The sequence below is a fragment of the Rousettus aegyptiacus genome, unplaced genomic scaffold (genome assembly GCF_014176215.1).
Source record: "Rousettus aegyptiacus isolate mRouAeg1 unplaced genomic scaffold, mRouAeg1.p scaffold_m13_p_8, whole genome shotgun sequence".
Classification (NCBI taxonomy): Eukaryota; Metazoa; Chordata; class Mammalia; order Chiroptera; family Pteropodidae; genus Rousettus; species Rousettus aegyptiacus.
This window is the reverse complement of record NW_023416311.1, coordinates 40,422,198-40,440,585: the sequence shown is the minus strand read 5'-3', so window position 1 is coordinate 40,440,585 and position 18,388 is coordinate 40,422,198. Positions and strand designations below refer to the sequence as shown.

The 18,388-nt window shown below is 31.7% G+C and overlaps 1 protein-coding gene across 7 annotated transcripts in view; it reads left to right on the top strand.

Annotated features, from left to right (window-relative positions):
• COMMD10 (COMM domain containing 10) overlaps positions 1–18,388 on the top strand; it is a 149,456-nt gene that overhangs the window by 31,553 nt on the left and 99,515 nt on the right. For 6 of the 7 annotated variants that reach the window (XM_016120882.2, XM_016120884.2, XM_016120885.2 and 3 more), the window contains exon 5: positions 2,796–2,906. In XM_016120882.2, the coding sequence (XP_015976368.1) occupies positions 2,796–2,906 (111 nt within the window). Of the gene's footprint in view, positions 1–2,795; positions 2,907–7,051; positions 9,136–18,388 lie in introns of those variants that run through there. The other variant, XM_036225364.1, reaches the window with a different exon arrangement.

The window sequence follows — 18,388 nt, the reverse complement described above, 5'->3', positions numbered from 1 at the left end:
CAAGGGTCCGCTGTACTTCTTTCTTCAGCTTTTCATTGTCTTTTAGGACATCGACTTTTTTGAAGTGTATGTGCCACTTCAAAAAATTGTTTTATATGCTATTTCTCAATTTTTATTCTTCTTTGGTTTCTTTATGATCAAATTTAGGTTATGATATTTTGTCTAGAAAGCTGTGTAAATGATGTTGTGGTCTGCAGGATATCACACCTAGAGGCGTGTGATGTCTATTTGCCACTTTTTGGTGATGTTAATTTGATTTCTTGATTAAGATGCTCTGTGTTTTTCCCACTGTATAATTATTTTTTTTTTCGCTTGTGACTGAAAAGAAATTGTGGGTAGATACGTTGTGACTGTGTGGTCCAAATGAAACTTTCACCATTTAGATTTAGTATCCATTGATGATTCTTACGTAAATCAATTTCTTATAATTTCTGATTTTTATTTTGATATAATTTCAAACTTAGAGAAAAGTTGCAATAATAACATAAGGAACTTTCATATACTGTATAATCTGATTCATCATTTGTTAATATTTTACATTTTTAATCTGTATAAGAGTAATAAGAACAGCTCTCTCATCGTATTTGTTGTCTTTGTCTTCTAGTTTCACTAAAAAAAGTTTGTTTTTGTTTTTCTTATTGTTTTGTAAAATGTTCTCTTATAATGCTAATTTTCTTTTTTTAGTTCCTCTAAATTTAAGGTTTTTGAATATGGCTGATTTTTTATGAAATTTTACATGTCGATGTGTATGTATGCATATACCTTCATATGAGTTTAGCAATGTTATTTACTTTCTAAATTACCCTTTCATGTGTCTTGGACCAATATTTTTTAAATCACAAAATTTAATAGAAAGACTATGGAATTTAAGAAAGCCAACCCAGAAACTATTTTTCATCTTGACTCTTTTTAAAATTACCTTTCCTTGTGAATGTTATTTGATTTAATTCAATTCAATAGAAATAGAGTGCCTACTATATTTAAAAGTAGAAAAAATTAGGTGATCAAAATGCCTTATATTTATAATGCTTTCTTGTTTCCCAAAACACTTTAAATATGCAGTTTCTTATTTGATAATAATAGTAACTCAGAAAAGTAGATAGTTCAGATATATTTATTTCCATTTTATATGAGGAATTTACGAGCTTAAAAGATTGTGACAACCAAGGCCACATATCTAGTTGAGTGACAGACTATGAACCAAGGCATAAGCTTTAAATTCAGTACTCTTTTTAATTCTTCCACACCACTTCTATGTAGTAATTAAGCATACATTAATTCATGCAATGGCCTGACCACAATGGGGATATACTTAATTTATTTACTTAATTTTTATCTTCATCATTTATCTTAACTACTCAAGGCACAAGGATAGGATCAGTTAAATTAGATCAAATCAGTATCTTATAGGTCCATATGATTGCCTAGAGGGTGTTTTTAGTTAAAATAGTGTGTCAGAATGCTTGTATGTATGAAAGTGGTTATGATATGTTTTTTCTTATTTTATTGGAGGGTATATTGCATGTGACTGAGTATTGAAAATATTAGAGACTATGCTTACTGTAGTCAGTCTTAAAGGTTAGTATATTAAGGATCCTTACTATGCACTAGTAAATTGATTTTTTTTTTACTTCTGATATTATGGATTATGTTTCTGCAACATTTTCCTTCTTCTTCTCCATAACTTCTGAAAGGTTCAGTGCCAGAGAGAACAGAACTGTATCTTTATTTTCTCATCACATCCTCTCTGGAATAGATAATACTTCCATTGCTCTCTTTCCAATTTGGCTTTGAGTCACTGCTCTGATTCTAGCTGTTGAACAGGCTTTCAAGTTAGCAATTAGTATTCTGGTTAAGTAAAAATTGTTGTGAAGCTGCCATTCTTACCAATGCAGCTAAGGTAGTTTTACTAAATCAATTAGTAGGGTCATATCAGAGGCATATTATAATTGCATTTCACAGAACTTCCTAAATATTGATAGTTGAGATTTACTGGAAATTAAATCATAGTTCTGAGGATGAAAAAACCAATAATCTGTCAAGTTCAATAAAGCCATATTTATGCTTCTCTAGTCTGTCTTTATTATTTTTGTCTTACCTGATTGAATTTTGCTGTTGTGTTCATTAATAAATGCAAAGGAAATGTTCTAATTAGTTTCTGTCATAACTGGGAACCATAGTAAGTTAGAGTTCTTTGGATAGGATGATAATCTATTGGGTAACACCTGCTCACTAGTAGATATCAATTCTTTGCCTGGCCGTATTCCAGTCTCACTAACTGTGTCTAAATGTGTGAACCTCTTACCATCTGGGTACTTCGATTTCCCTCTAAATTAAAAAAAAAAAAGTCTTATCTGTGTTTTAGGTAATACAAAGAGTTTTGAAAGATAATGGAAGGTTATTAAAGTGATTGTCACTAATATATGCTATTTACTAGTTAAAATTTATGACTTTAAAAATCATTGGCTTTAAAATATTTTAAAATAGCAATGTACTATTTAAAAACCATTGACTCTCTTAGTATACTTTATTGCTTAATTTTAGAACTTTTGTTTTTAGAACAGAGTGTATTTAAAGACCAGTTTTACTTTGAATTTGACAGGCATGGCACGAGGCCAATCTAATGAGCCTAAAAGAAGAATTTGCAGAGTGTGCAGGTTAAAGGAACTCTGGAGCTGACTTTCCACAAAGTCCAGGCTATCCATGTTGATTCCTGCTGAGTGGAGATTTGCTTAAAGTTGACTGTGTTCTTCCTTCTGCCTCATCTGATTCTAATCTGCACTTGTCTTTTATAGCTCGAGACAGTCGGATGGCAGCTTAACCTTCAGATGGCTCACTCTGCTCAAGCAAAACTAAAATCTCCTCAAGCTGTGTTACAGCTAGGAGTGAGCAATGAAGATTCAAAGGTAAGAGATGGTAGCCCTTTGAAATAATGTATATTTTACTAGGTCTTATATTTTGTTAGAAGAGCCTTTTCTCTTTGGATTGAAAATTTAAACATAATTCAATTAAAATTAAACAAAGATTAACAAATTGACAGATCTTTATATGTGACAGGTTTTGATGTCAGACATATATCACTTTGTTATTTATTTGAAGAAATTGCTTGTCTTGCAAGGTGCTCATCTTTCAGGAACATTGTATAATGTTTTCTTTTAAATCTTGCAATGGAAAAACTGGTCATAGCCATATAAAATTATGATTTTAATGTTTTAGATATTTGTGGATATTCCTGGATGTTTTGCATTTTAAGCTAAATATATTTGGTAAGGGAATGTTGTTGTTGTCCAGCCAATGCCTGGAATATGGATATGATCTGAATTGTATTTATGTGTTTGTAGTTTGTATGCATGTGGTTAAATTCCAGCTCTTGCAAAGTAGAATTTTGGGTTAGTTATATACCACATGGTGATTTCTTCTTTAGTTTCAGAAAACTTGAGTGTGTTATCAAAAGTTAAAGAGTTTTATGCAATAGTTTTTCTTACTGTTTCATATAGAGAAAAGAATATTTCAGATATCAATAAGAGCTATTTTTTATATTTTCAAATTGTAATCGATTATCTTTTTAAGATTGAAAAGGGGGAGTAACCCATTTTCCCCTAAATAAATGAGACTCTGTTCATTTTAAGACAAATAAAACAGAGATGAAAATGAGATAGGAAGATCTGAGTAAGGAGAGATTACTATGGCTTGATGTGATCAGAGAATAATGGAAGAAATGTTACTGTTTATGATGGACATCAGAGGATGGTAATATTATGACTTCTTTGTTAGTGCTTTGACTATTATATTAGGCACATTCTGTCTTCCTTAAGAACTGAGACCAGTGCCTAGCCCAATTTTAGGCAATTGATTTGAGTCTTATTATATATAATTTGTTAATTTATTACAGTATTTCAAAACTATTTCATTTCACACATTGGTTAAGAGTCAAATTGATTGGTATATATGCTCTGCCATTTAGTAGCAGTGTAACCTTGGGCAAATTACTTAATTTCTATAAGTGTCAGTTTCTTCATCTATAAAATGGGCATAAAAATATCTGTCTTCCAGGGTTTCTACAAAGGTTAAATACCCAGTGTATGTAAAGTGCTTAGTCCATTGCCTAGTATAAATGGTAAATGCTCAATGAATGTTGGCTGCTACAATATCCATTATCATCAGTAAAACATTGTTGGCTAATGAGGAAATGAATCTCCTTGTTTTAAACCAAAGCTGTCATTCCTGATGAAATTAACCTTTTCTTTTTTTCATTCCTTTGCATCATTCCTTCCTTTTGTTATTGATCATATTTTTCATATTTATTCTTACTGGGAATCAGGGAAGCAAAGGACGGCCTGGAAAGATCTTTTCTCCCACACACTAGGGAAGGCATTCCTTTAGGTTAGGAAAATAATCTGGAACTCACTGATATAGACTGGGACTATTCCATGAGTGAAAACACACAATATGTACATATGTACATGTATTCATCCTCCAAATAGTTATTACTTTCACTGTTTTATTTTTCTTATTTTTCTTGAGTACCATATGTTAAGTATGAGTAGCTAAATACAATTTATAGGTCGTAAGGCTACTGTTGTGAAAATATATATATATTAGATATGCTTTAAGCACCATAACTTTCGCAATGCTTGACTTTGGGATGCTTGAGACCTCCCAGTAACTTTATTATGTCTTCAAAATACGCCTCTGTCTCTGTCATATTTTTAGGCAGTAGGAATGAATGAGTAATGCTTCTAGCAAGAGTCATTTTTTAAAATCATATTCTTTAGGAAATCCATACAAATGTGAGATCCAGCTCATTTGAATTATTGGTTTGAGTACATTTGTATTTTTTGTGTGTTACTATTCCGAAATTTTAAAAGAACATTTGGTTACTCTTACAACTTGCAGAATTAGAGAAGCATTTTCATTGATAAACAAACACTTAAGGAAAAGAGCAGCAGCACACAAATGTAAAGGATATTTTCATTTTGTATATAGATTTGCATGAACTTCTTTGTATCGCTTAAACTCCCCTATAGCATTGTGTGGATTTGGTCCATTTCTTATATCTCCTAAACAATAGAAATTTAGTGGAGTGTACATCCACTGTCACCCTGGACAGAAACATGTCATCTCTAAGTGATGTAGCGCACCCTATTCATAAAAGAACAATTAACTACTACACCTTTGTTCTCCTCAGTGAAATGATGCCTGGAATTTTTACTTTTCTTTTGTTTATGATCTAGTATTTTTATGATCTAGTATTCTATTTTTGTATTCTTATTACATCTGATTCTTTGATGTTGATTGTTATGTTAATTTCTGTTATTAAGGACCACACACCGCTTTCCCCCATTTACTCTTTTCTGAAATGAGAATTTAGGAATTCTTGACAAGTTGGAATATTAAATGAAAGGACTAGGAGTATGGAGGATGTTTTAAAAACCAACTTCATTAAAGGAAAGGAGAGCTGTTATTAAAAGGAGATTAAATATTAATCACTAGTTTATTATGGAAAGTACCATAAAGTACAAAGTTGTCATACTTATGAAATTGGCGCTTGTTTAAAACAGGAAGCATTAGGTAAAATTATTTTAAATGTATATTTTACAGGGTGGTTATCCTGAAAATGTACATATATTAAAATAATTCTGAGAGGATTCGAGGCAGTGCAAATAGAGAATATTTTGATGATATTTACTTTTTAGCTGCTAAACTGAAAACTTACTAAAATGCACTGAAGAGTGTGGTTTCTAAGAATCTCTTCTCATTCACTTCCAACATACACATGAAAAGTGTAGCCTGCAGTGAAGTTTTAATTGCTATCACATTTGATAACCATGTTGTACTGGTCTCCTTTCTCTTAGAACATTTTTGTCTCAAGGCTTTCCTGTTTTGCTACTAAGTTTATCACAAGAACCAGTGACTGTAGTTTTTTCCTATAGTATTTTGATATACTAGTTGTTTTCAGTTAATTGTTTTAGTGTTTATCTATTACACTTAGAAAAGTGAGATTATTTTCCTGTACCACAGATAACTTAAAAGGAGTTTTATGGGGATTTTTGTTTGTTTTTTTTTGTTGGTTTATTTCGTTAGGGGGCAGTAGAGCTCTTTGCTTACCTAAACTCTGGCATTCACAGTATTATTTGAAATAATATTCAAAATAATTTGTGAAGTCAGTAGTTGTAGAAAATGCTAAGTATTTACATTTCTGATCTGTATATAACAATAGAATTCTCTCATCTCCATCAACAAAATTAATACCTATTAATCAGATACGTACAGAACAAGTAAATGAAATTATCATGATTTCAGTATTTGTTAATTTTTATATAATCATTTGCCAAAATGAAATTTATTAAAAGCCTTCTACACTATTGACTTTTTTTTGTTACATTTTGTTACTGTATTAATGAGAAAAGAGAATAAAATAATCCCCAAGATAGTTGAATGGCTCTATTAGGTGATAGTTTAACTAGTTCCATGAATCAGAGACAGTTAAAGTTTATTTATTTACAGAGAATAGCAATTTTATATGTAACAAATGTTGATAATTTAGAATAATATCAAAATGTTAAGTTTGAATATCCTAAAAACAGTAAAATATTTAAATTTTGCTATTAATCTTGTATTATTGTACTTTTCCATAATGAATTTGCTGTTCAGGACAATTGTTAATAAATGATTCTAATTATTTTTGGCCATCTTTTAAGAAAGAATCCTGTGTTTCATTCTTTTGAAACAAACAGGATGAAATCATCTTGATAAGAGTACTTTCATTTATATTAATGTTAAACTGTATTATCCTCAGGTTGCAAAAGGTACTTTATGGATGGGTAATTATGATTTCAAATTAAGTTAGGACTTTCAATACCAATTTTTTGAGTTAGAGATCTTTATTTTCATTTTCAAAATTTATAACAAATTCTATCTAGAATGAGAAAATGTGAGGAGGGGGGATAAGCCTATTTTTAATACTTCGTGCCAGAGATAGTATTACCTCCCTTAACATTTAAAACACCTCTACCAGACATGAATTCTTATTGTTATCCTTATTTTATAGGTAGATGGAGAAATGGAAACACATAGAAGTTAAATCATTTTTCTACGTTTTACAACTAATAAACAGCAGAACTAGGATTTGAAACTAGACAATTTTATTTCAGGCTCCTATGCTATACTCATCATTTGGATACTGTATCATTGTGCTTTTTTAATAATTTAGCTATTGATCCTGTAATTTGTATGTTTCAAAGTGCTAAAAACTTTTAAAATGCAATGATTGTTTTATTGTTATAGTACTCTGTAAAACTATAGTTACATGGATTCTGAATTTTATTTTCCTTTTTGATTAAGTTGAAACAATTTTATACTTTAAGTCAAAGAGAGACACTAATATATACTTTTATATAGTAAGTAAAGTTGTATGTTTTCATTTTGTCTCAGTTTAATAGGAGCTGCATTTATTAGCACACCTTATTTTAAGGGTTAGATGACATCACTGACATTGATGTCTTATGAAGAAATAGTCAATATCATTAAAAAGAAGACACATCCTTAAATCTATTTATAACAGCTTTCTCAGTAAGAGAAAAATACATATGCTGTTCAAATCATGAACTCTTGTATTAAAAATTTAAAGTATTTTGATTTCCTTAAAGGTGATATTTGTGTTGTATGATTTTAAAGAACCTTCAAGTTTTTCTGAGCTACTCTCATGAGCAAGTATGACTTTTACAGATGTTGTATTTTTATTAATCTAATCCATATAGTGAAACTATTTCAGCATATTCTCTTAATGATTTAATTCATTTTTCTCATTATAATAGCCGTACATATTTAAATCGGCCTTTCCAGAAAATATAGGGAAAAAGTTCCATTAAAACCAGATGTAATTCCAGTACCCACAACACTGTAATGTTTTGCTACATGACCTTCCAGTAGTTTTTTCCTATGCATCTATTAAGTTATAAGTGATTTTTAAAAAAACAGTGATTTTTTTTTTGGCCTAGGAAAAAGAATTGAAGTGTTATCTTTATTGTTCAATATCAGATATGGTTATGAGAAGGTAATCTCCTTTTTCAATCAGATTTTTTTTTTTTTTGATAAATAGCATTTATTTGTTTTTCGACAATATACTGTCATGTGATCTGAGGAGACATTCTACAGATTCTTGGGCTCTTTACTCACTGATTTTGATCAGAAATTTTATAAAATGAGCTTTGTCTTCAACACTTCTGTGTCAGGATACTTGCATATGTATCAATTGGGATGCTACCACCAAGATGCAGCCAATCTATTGGATCTCTTTTTTTTTAGTGTTTGTTCTTGCATACTTTCCTTTGAGAGTTTGATGTTATATCCTACTTTTCTCACTTACCTCTGTAACAAATCTTTCCATATTACTTCAAACTCATTACTAATATATTTTAAATGACTTTATCATTTTTTGGCTAAGAAGTGCTATAATTTTTTTACCAATTCCTCTATTATCATGTAATGGGTTTGTTTGAAGTATTTTTCTATTATATTGTGATAAACATCTTTGTGTATACATACATAGTAGTTGTTCAATGAATACTTACTGAATGGTGAATAAATGAATGAATGAAGCTCCCTTGATATTTAGGGTCATTCCCTCGGAGTATACTTACTAGATAAGAGGGTGTAAACCAAAAATTAGTCTTGCTATAGTTTGGCAAATGGCTTTCCATAGTCATTTTGTAATAACACACAGAAACTCAAAGTTTACACTTAAAGGATTTAAGAGATTCTGGAGAAAGGTTATAGCATTACTATCTCAAAAATAGGTCCTTTGATAACTAGTTAATTAATTTGGATAATTTTAGGAGACCAGTGTAAAGCCTAGTTATTTTTGTAATATTATTGAGCTGTCTTTTTAATAATTTTGTTATTTCATTAGTATACAAATTAAACAAGCTTTTGTTATATGTGTTTACTTTTTCATAGAACATGTGGAAGCAATCTTATCGAATACTTTAGCAATTAGAAAAAATAGAAACTTCTCTTATTTGATAGATAATTGACCAGATACTTTGAAAACAAAAGTCTAGTTCTTTGGAATCAAATTTGTTTAAATATTCCTGAGGCTTTGTGATGCATAATTTTGTTTTGTATTTTTTTTTTATTGTGATCAATTTTTTCAATGACAATATTTTTCAAGGTGTTATATTTTCTAAGAGTAATACAAAAATGTCTTTTCTCAATGTAGTGTATTTTTTAAGTTTTGTGATCAATATGATGACTTTCTAAAAGATCTTATGTATTCAAATATATTGAGGTGTTCAAATCATATTTGTATAACTCCTTGATATCATAACGTGAACTCCCTTGAATGTGTGAAAGCATGTGATTGTGTGTTTATTAAGCTTTTTTCCATATTTCACATTACCTAATGGAAAGTTAGCATTTATCCATGATAAGACTATGAGCTAACAAAAATATTGCTTTAGACACTATTAACTTTGCTGAGTAAAAACAAACAAAATATTAATACACAATTAGAGTGTGACAGAATTTAATATTGTGGAGAAAATGATAAAAGTCTTCAAAGGGGAAGTCCTTTTTACAAATACTCCAGACAATTTATGCATTTCAGGATTTTAAAATCATCTTTTTGGTAAAATTAAGAAAAAAAATTATGTGGAATTCCAAAGTAGGGACACAAATAATATCACCCTTTCTTGTCTTTTCTAGCTTCTGAACTTTTTTAATTTTTGAAATCTAGAGGCAATTGATAATTATAGAATTCCTCAAACACAATGAAATATGTTTAGAAGTATCTTTAAATTTTATTTGATGTATTTTTGTGGATTATAAATGATAATAATGTAAATGAGTGGTTTAATTATTTTGAAATAAATATGTTAACAATTAATTAGATATCCAAATAAATAAAATCCAATAAATTCAATAAAGTAAATAAGCAGTAACTTTTTAAATAACTCAAATGCAATTTGAGAACTATGTATTAAGCATTTACTATGTAAGAGGTACTGTACAAGGTATTAGTGATATCAACAGGTTTTATTTTCCCTCTTGGAGTCTGTGTTTTTGCAGGGAATCTATATATTAAGCTGGTAATTATAAATTTAGTGACTATTACAAAACAGGAAATATATGGAACTATCAAAACTGACAGCAAGGAATTAGAGACTATGACAGGCAAGAGAGTTTCATGTGGAGACAAGAACACATGAAAAAGAGTAGAGACTTATTTTTTTAGCAAGTTGAGTATGAAGTAGCTGAGATTTCCAAATAGAGATTGTTTGGTTGGCAGGCTAGGGCTTGGGAGAAAATTATAGATTAGAAATTGAGATTTAGATATCATTGAAGTTTGGATTATAATTTTAGTTATGAAAATGAAAGAGATTAATCACTGAAGGAGAGAATATAGAGCATTAATGAACTCCTAAATTTAGAAGAGAAATAGAGTTTGAGGAGCTTAGGACAGTGATGAGTGGAAGGAGCCAGAAACTAATGGAAGAGGGTATTTCTTGGAGGACGAATTGTGTCACCTGCTATGAAGAGGTAAAAGAGATGGGGGAGAGATACTAATTTAACCATCACAGCTATGAATTAGGTACTAATATTTTCCCTAGGTTGTAGATCAAGATGCAGAGGCTCAGTGGTTAAATAGCTTTCCCTAAATTGGATGCTAGAAAGTAATGGAGCCAAGATTTGAACGAAGGTACCTCTGACTCAATAGTCTGAATTTATCAACACTATATAGTGGTAAAATAAATAAATAAATTTAGTGAAATGGAGGTCATCAGTGATTATTATGTGAGGCAGGAGATCTTTTAAGATGAAGGGTAGTACTGAATGTTATTGAGAGGTCAGGAAAGTGAACAGACATGCAACTCTTGGATTTGGTAGGTGGCCTTTGATGACCTTGACAATTGTAATCTCAATTACAATTAAGTAGAAGAAACCTGATTGGAGTAAACTGAGTAACAACTGTGAGGAGAGAAAGTGAAAGCAACCTTATAGGTGACTCTGTCAAGAAGAAAAGAAATAGGATAGTCAATGTAGCGGAATTTGGATTCAGTGACTGGAGATATTAGAGGAGGCTTGTATACTGATGCCAGAGATCCAATGGGGGAGAAATTGATGATGCAGGACAGAGAGGATATAAGTTACTTGAGAAAATGAGAACATACAAAGTCCAGAGCACATGGGAGGGTTGGACTTTGATGGGAATGGGAATACATTATTTGTTGTAACAGGAAAGAAGGAAGAATATGGTGTAGGTAGGAAGTTTTGGTGGTGTGAAGAGAAACTTGTGTCTGCTTACTCTTATTTTCTCAATTCAGTCACTAATTGGAGTGGGAAGGTCTAGGAGGTTTGAGAACAGAGGAGCAAGCATGAAATAGTTTTGATATTGGGAAAATGAACATACTTGGTATTTTAGTATATTTTTCTGTTACAGACCAGTGCTGATTACTCTTTTGAGATCAGGAACCATGAATTTAAAATGAGAGCTGTAGGAAAGTGGTACATTTTTCTTCATTTGTTTTTAGTTTCTTTGGTGCAGATGTGGAGTAGGTGGATAATTGGGTTTAATCAGGGTTTCATCTTTGCTAGATATATCAGATGGAAAGTGAGGATATGATATGTTTTGAGAATGAGGGTGTGTGATGGAGAGTGAGAAACTGACTGGAGATAGAACTGGAACCCTTGCCATGCCTCCCTAGAGCATTATGTGGTACAGAGGAGCCTCAGATAGACATATTAGTTCAGGATCACTCTGGGATTTTTTATTTGAGTCTTTAGACCTCTACGCCTTGGTCAGGTGTATAACCTTTAAGATGGAAAAGAAGATGCAAGTAAAACCTGATATCTGGTATTTCCTAAACTTTTAACTCAACTTGGAGACTGAAGTTGTCTAAGTATATGAAGATTTGCTCTGTATCCTAGGAGTTCTCCATGTATGGCCAATGACTATTCCTTGATCTAGTCCATCCTTGGTTGATAATATACCCAGCATCTGCTAGAAAATACCAATGATTCTATAGCCAGAAATCAGTTAAAATATGAATATTTTATGTCTCATTTGAATTTGTTAGCTTTGAACATCATTGGTGATTTTCTGAACTCCTTTTCCGAATCTAGTATTCTGATTTTGAGATGGTATTATAAATTTTAGATTAAGGACCTAATAAAAATGACTAGATTAAATTTTCTCATGACTGAATTTCATTGTTGAATATTGAATTCAATCCTAGTGATTCTGGCCAAAAAGGAGTTGACAATCACTTTGCTTTCTGGTTTAATTAAATAAGATTTTGAGCATGTTTGGTGTACCATATGAGTGCTTAAATATACTAATAGATTCTGCAAATTATGTTTCTTTCAGATTTTTTCCTTTATATGAGAATTATTTAGAGGAAATTAAACTTATATGAAGAGGAGGAATCACTTTTACTTTGTAATATATTTCTCTTCTCAGAACAAATTATTGGTTTTTATGGTATTGGGAAAGTGAATATTTTTCAGGTAGATTCACATGCAGCATCTTTATGTTGTGTGGTTTATGGTGGTTTTTTTTTTTTTTTTTGAGCTTTTCAACTCTGATATTTATGATCCAAAATTTTGTAATCTTTTAAAAAAATCTCATCTCTCTATATAAAGTACTTTAAGAGTTTAAACAGATCTTTAAATTGTGCATCACCTGACTTCTTATTTGGAAATGTGGCTGTCTTAAGATGCCTAATGGGTGATTATAAGTCTGGTTAGGTTATTTTCTTCTTTGTGTTTAGCATAGCTGAGCATTATCAGTTCTGTGTTTTCAGTTTGTATCTAGATATATGTTTGAGGGTCAGAAGGCAGCTGCTCAGTTAATACACAGAAAACAGTCAATTTTAGTCACCTTATTATACAATGGAGAATGATACCCATAGGCAGTGGGAACATAACTAGTGCAATAGAAGAACAAAGGGGTAGAAATAGGGTTGGTGAAACAGTGTTATTCTTAATCTTACCACTCACCTCACCTCTCACTACTGGCAAAAACAAGAGACAGACAAAATTAATATAATCTAATTATTAAACCCTGATAAATTCTTGTTTCAAAAAAGTTTTGATCCCTTAGTCTAATTAATGAAATAACAAACTATGAACAATTTTTTAAGTATAATATTTTAAGTTTTTAAAATTATTTGTTGATATTATCTGGAATTTATATGAAATTTGCTTCTTAATAAATGCTGTTATAACATGAGTGAAATGCTCTGTATATTTATGTTTATTGTGTGGTTAATCAAAACATAGCTGACAAATTACATGTACTGGGTGAAGATGAAACATAATAAGTGAATGTGTAGAAAGAAATTCTTGTTTATAAATTTTATTTTTAGGAATTTTGGTTTTATCTCTTTTGATTTTACCTCTTTTACAAAATAAACTTTTTACTTTTCTAGGTTTACACAAATAATTTACAGTGTAGAAAAATCAGAAAATTAAAATAATAGTCACCTATAATCTTACCTAAAGATAGTAACTTTGTATGACATTTAATAGTTTGGCAGTTCCTCAGAATTTTCAAATATAGAATTATCATCTGACTCCACAATTCCACTTTTATCTATATACACCCAGAAGAATTGAAAATAAGGACTCTAGCAAGTACATATACATGAATGTTTATAGCACTACTAGTCACAATAGCCAAAAGGTGGAAACAACTCAAATGTCCATCAATGGATGCACGGATAAACCAATTGTGGTATATTACATACAAGAGAATATTATTGAGTCATAAAAATGAAGTATACTGATACATGGTACAATGTGGATTAACTTCAATAATATTTTGCTTAATAAAAAAAGCCAGGCACAGAAGGTTACATATTATCTTATTTCATTTATATGAAATCCAGGTTAGGCAAATCCATAGAAACATCAAGCAGATTAGCTGTTGCCAGGGCCTGGGGATAGGAAATAATGGGAAGTGACAACTTAAAGGTTATGACTTTCTTTTTAGGGTGATGAAAAGGTGTAGAGTAGTTGTACAACATTGTGAATCTGTTGGAAGCCAGTGATTTGTGTACTTTGAAATGCTTAAAACTGTACATTTTAGAGCAAGATCAAGAGAGAAAATGGAGAAGACTGATTTTAGGAGTGTTTAACACTCTTAGTGATTGAGAAGGTTCAGACCTAATGAGGTTAACTGATTTGTCAGCTAATTATTGGCATTGCCAGAGACCCTAACTGACACTATGGAGGGAACATTGGATTTAAAGTAAAAAGGCTGATTTTAAATTCTTAGATTGTTGTCAAGAATCTGAATCATTTTGTGGAATATTTCCCAATTTGAAAATGTGCTGGTAATACGTTCCTCCTAGGGTTGTTAATAGAATTAAATGAGATAATGTATGTGAAATATTTATTATAACTCACATAGTAGGCACTAAATGTTAATTGAATTCAAATTTCCAATGATGTAATTTAACATTGTGTTAGAAACATAAATTACTGCAGAAGATATTTTTAGGAATATATCATCTTGGAAGACAGTTGAGTACTGACTTGGTGGCTTGTATAATAGTTTGCTCTTTAAGAAAAAAATTGTTTTGTTTTGCAATATTCTATTTGTAAGCAGACTATTAGAATTGAGATTGAATTGTCTTAGCCATCATTTTTAACAGAATATTGTTCCTTTTCTCTTAATTAGTAGCAGTGATTCCCAAATGAATGTAGAGGAAGAATACACATCCTTAATTACTAGTATTGTATTGTAGGCTACTTGAACTCCCTGTGGGATTTTTTTTTTTTTCACCTACAGTGACCTTTCACAGAGAGTATGTGCTCTGAAAGGACAAATCCACAGTGGTAGTGTGGCAATGTGCCAATTATATATGTAATTTTCTATTATATTAAGCCATCTTTGCTTTCATATCATTCTCAATTATAACACTTTGTAAATTTCATAGTAGCTTGAAGCTACAGAGCTTAATACTTTTTATAAGATATTGAGCCTCAAAGTTCTTTGAGGCAGGCATACTGTAATCATCCATTTTTGTTGAGAGGAGGATGGTATTATTTAATTGTTAATGCTATAATAGAAGAAATAGTCTAATAAAAATGTTGCTAGTTATAAAATGGCCTTAATTCAAAGCGAGAAACCGAAAGTTCTCCTGCCTCATGTAAATGATGCTCAAATTTTATCTCCATTTTAATTTAGGTATTTTCTCTACTTTTCAACTGATTGTAATGCATATTGACTTCTTTTGATTCTAAAGTAGAAGAAAAAATGAAAATTGTAAGTATGTACCTAGAGTAGTTTGATTTAAATTTATTAGTCCCTTTTGCTGTAGACAGGTGAGTAGAATAATTTATAAATTTCTCAGCTTTGAGAGTGGATATTATTTGTATATTTAGTTGTGCAAGTTACATAATAGTCACCACCTCCAATATTTTATGTTGGCATAACAACTAATAATAGGACTGCTGTCACAATAGTGTATTTATGCTCTCTTTGATAATACACATACCCTTTATGAATAAAGTATTTCTTAATCCTATATATTTTAGCTGTTTCTTAAGAGTAATGATCTTCAGAGTTGGGGAGATGTTATATAGGTTAAGATACAGAGCAAATTTTAAAATACAATTTAAAATAGGGCCTAATAATAATTCTTAAAAAAAGATACACATTTCTCAAAAGAAAATTTTGTTTATATTAAGAAGTAAAATTATAAATTGCATTGGGTCCATTATTATGGGTCAGGGCCCATTTGGAGGCTGAGGGGGGACGTCTAATTTCTTCATAGTGTTGTAATATTTGCATGTGGCTTAGATCCCTCATCGTCTCTTCTGTAAATGCTACCACCTTCTCTCATTCTGAATTCTAGTTATCCTGAGTGGGTGAAACTCATCAAAGCTGAGTGTCTCAATAGCTACAGTGTACAAATAGTAACCACTATACCTGATAATACCATATTCAAACCATCAAGAAGATAATAATGACAATATATAACATTAATTGACCACTTAATATGTGCCAGCTATTATTTTATGTGCTTTTATGTTTTGTCTCATTGGACTCTTAAAATTAATAATCAATGATTCACTTTTTTTTTAATTGTCCCAGAAGGACTAAAAATTAGGTACAGTTTAATAAAGAACCATTATGCTTCCATAGTGATTACTTTGCCATCTGTCTTTAGTGAGGTGCATTGCTAGTCTAGTAAACCCTATTCTCACAGCCTTTATGGTTTTATTTTGCTTTATTTTGCCTTTATTTTAATGACTATGAAACTCTCCTGAGGGTAAGTGATTTATTTCCATTTCCGAAGTATGAGGAGTGAGAGAATTACCTTGACAGAGGATTGGGCTGAGAATTGTTCCTCTTGTTTTCTCACAAGGCTAAGTGTGGAAGTACTTATAGTACTAGAGAATCAGAGACTTTCTGGTACTAAAACAAGAATCTGTACTGGGTTTTTTTGGAACATAGTTACTCAACTAAAGTTGAAGTAGGTAACAGGTCAGTTGAGATATTGATTGACCTCTTAAGCCCTTGAGGCAGCCAGGCAGTAGTGTCTGGAGGAACTGGAGTCCCTAGCCAGTCACCTAGTCTCAAGCTGCTTTGTTGATTAGCCACAGTGTAGGGTACAAACATCATCATTTTCTGTCTGTCAGTGCCAGAATGTCAATTAGGCTTAAGAAACATAATTTCCTCAGAAATGGAAAGAAGTAGAAATTGTAAAATATTTTACTTTTTTTGAAAAACCTTATTCTCTATTATTAATTGCTAGTGTAATATTGAATTTAGGACTTGAAATTTGTACTTGGCAACATATTGTTAACAGTAGTGACTTACATAAAAATATAAACATTTCTTGACCAGTATATGTCTACCAGTTGATTGTATGTATTGAGAGAGGGCAAACTTGTTTTCTGAGAATGTTTTCATCTTCAATATTCTTTTTGGGAAAGGTTGGTTTACTAGTAGTTTCTGGTAATTTTTGAGTCTCTGATATAAAAGTTCTTTCAAATAGTTAAGTCTTATTTTATAATTAACATTTGTCAACTGAATGTCACTGCCACCAATTCAAAGACAGTAGGTGTCCCCAATTTGGAGTGTAGTGAAGGGGAAGATTTTATTCAGTCCAAACAGCTGCACTGTGATATAGCTCAACTGTGGAAAAGTATGGCTGTGAGACAGCTCAATAGTGATACAGCTCAATTATGATAGAGCACAGCTGGGAAACAGCTCAGGCAAGGTGAATCTATTGAGGTGACCTTGGTGAGGTGGCTTGGGTGAGGTGGCCCCTATGTTACAGCTTCAGTCTGTAAGACAGCCTTGCTCCATTCTAGTGTTACAGCTCTGGCTGATGTTGCAGTTCCAACTTGGATGTTATAGTCCTGGCTGGGAAACGCAGTCTTCAGTGGAAGCTGAAAATGCACTCTGCAGAGACAGAGGAGAGGCTCATTTACATAGAGAGGAGTCTCCACCCTGGTCCCTTATTGATCTGTTTCTATGCAAATAAGGACTCCAAATCCTCACAATTTGATTGGTCCAACTATAGCAGTGCAGTTCCAATTGGACAGGGAACATCTTAGTCCTATTGGTTGAATTTTGATCCCAAGAGCTCTCTTAATTAGGATTGACTTCCAGACAGCAGAAGGACAGTGCAGGAGGATTGGCAGCCCAGTCTTTGGCTTTTCACTGAAATGCAGTGTGCATAACAGGCCTCTGCAAACAATGGCTGCTAGACTCTGGTTATGAATTTGAGCCCAGTTAACCACAAGGAGTCTTTTTTGGCAGGTATATTCTTCTCAGTCAACACATTTACATAGCAATTTGACTCAAATCTATATTCAAAGACTTTTATTAGTCCCACAATCCTCTTTTCTGCCTGGCTATTCCATAAAACTTATTTTTATTTTTGGATATTAATGTTAAAGAGAACGATGACTTTCCCCCCCCTCCCCCCCCAGTAGAACCTCATCTTTTGGAGAGGTGGTTTTAAAGTCTAACAATGTAGAGGTGATAATCTCACAAACAGAAGACTGTTTTTGGGAGGGAGAGGGAATCCCTTCATAAGTACCACATTGTATTCTGGCATAACATTTCTAAATGAGTCCTTTTCAGTAATATTATTTTTCTTTGTTGGAACAGTTTGCTGTTTCCTTAGACATTTAGAGTACATCTTTTAACACTAGAAACACCCTCCAAACACATGAGACCTCATCATTCATTGACTGAGGAAACAGCAGATTCATATTTTCCATCTTCTACTCACCCCAGAACTTACAAACCCTTTCAAGGAAATGGTAGACTTAATTGCCTGCATTACTTAATTATTCTATCTTTGTGAAGTGTATAGATGAATTCATGTAAGTGAATCATAGTTAAATTCACATAAATATCATT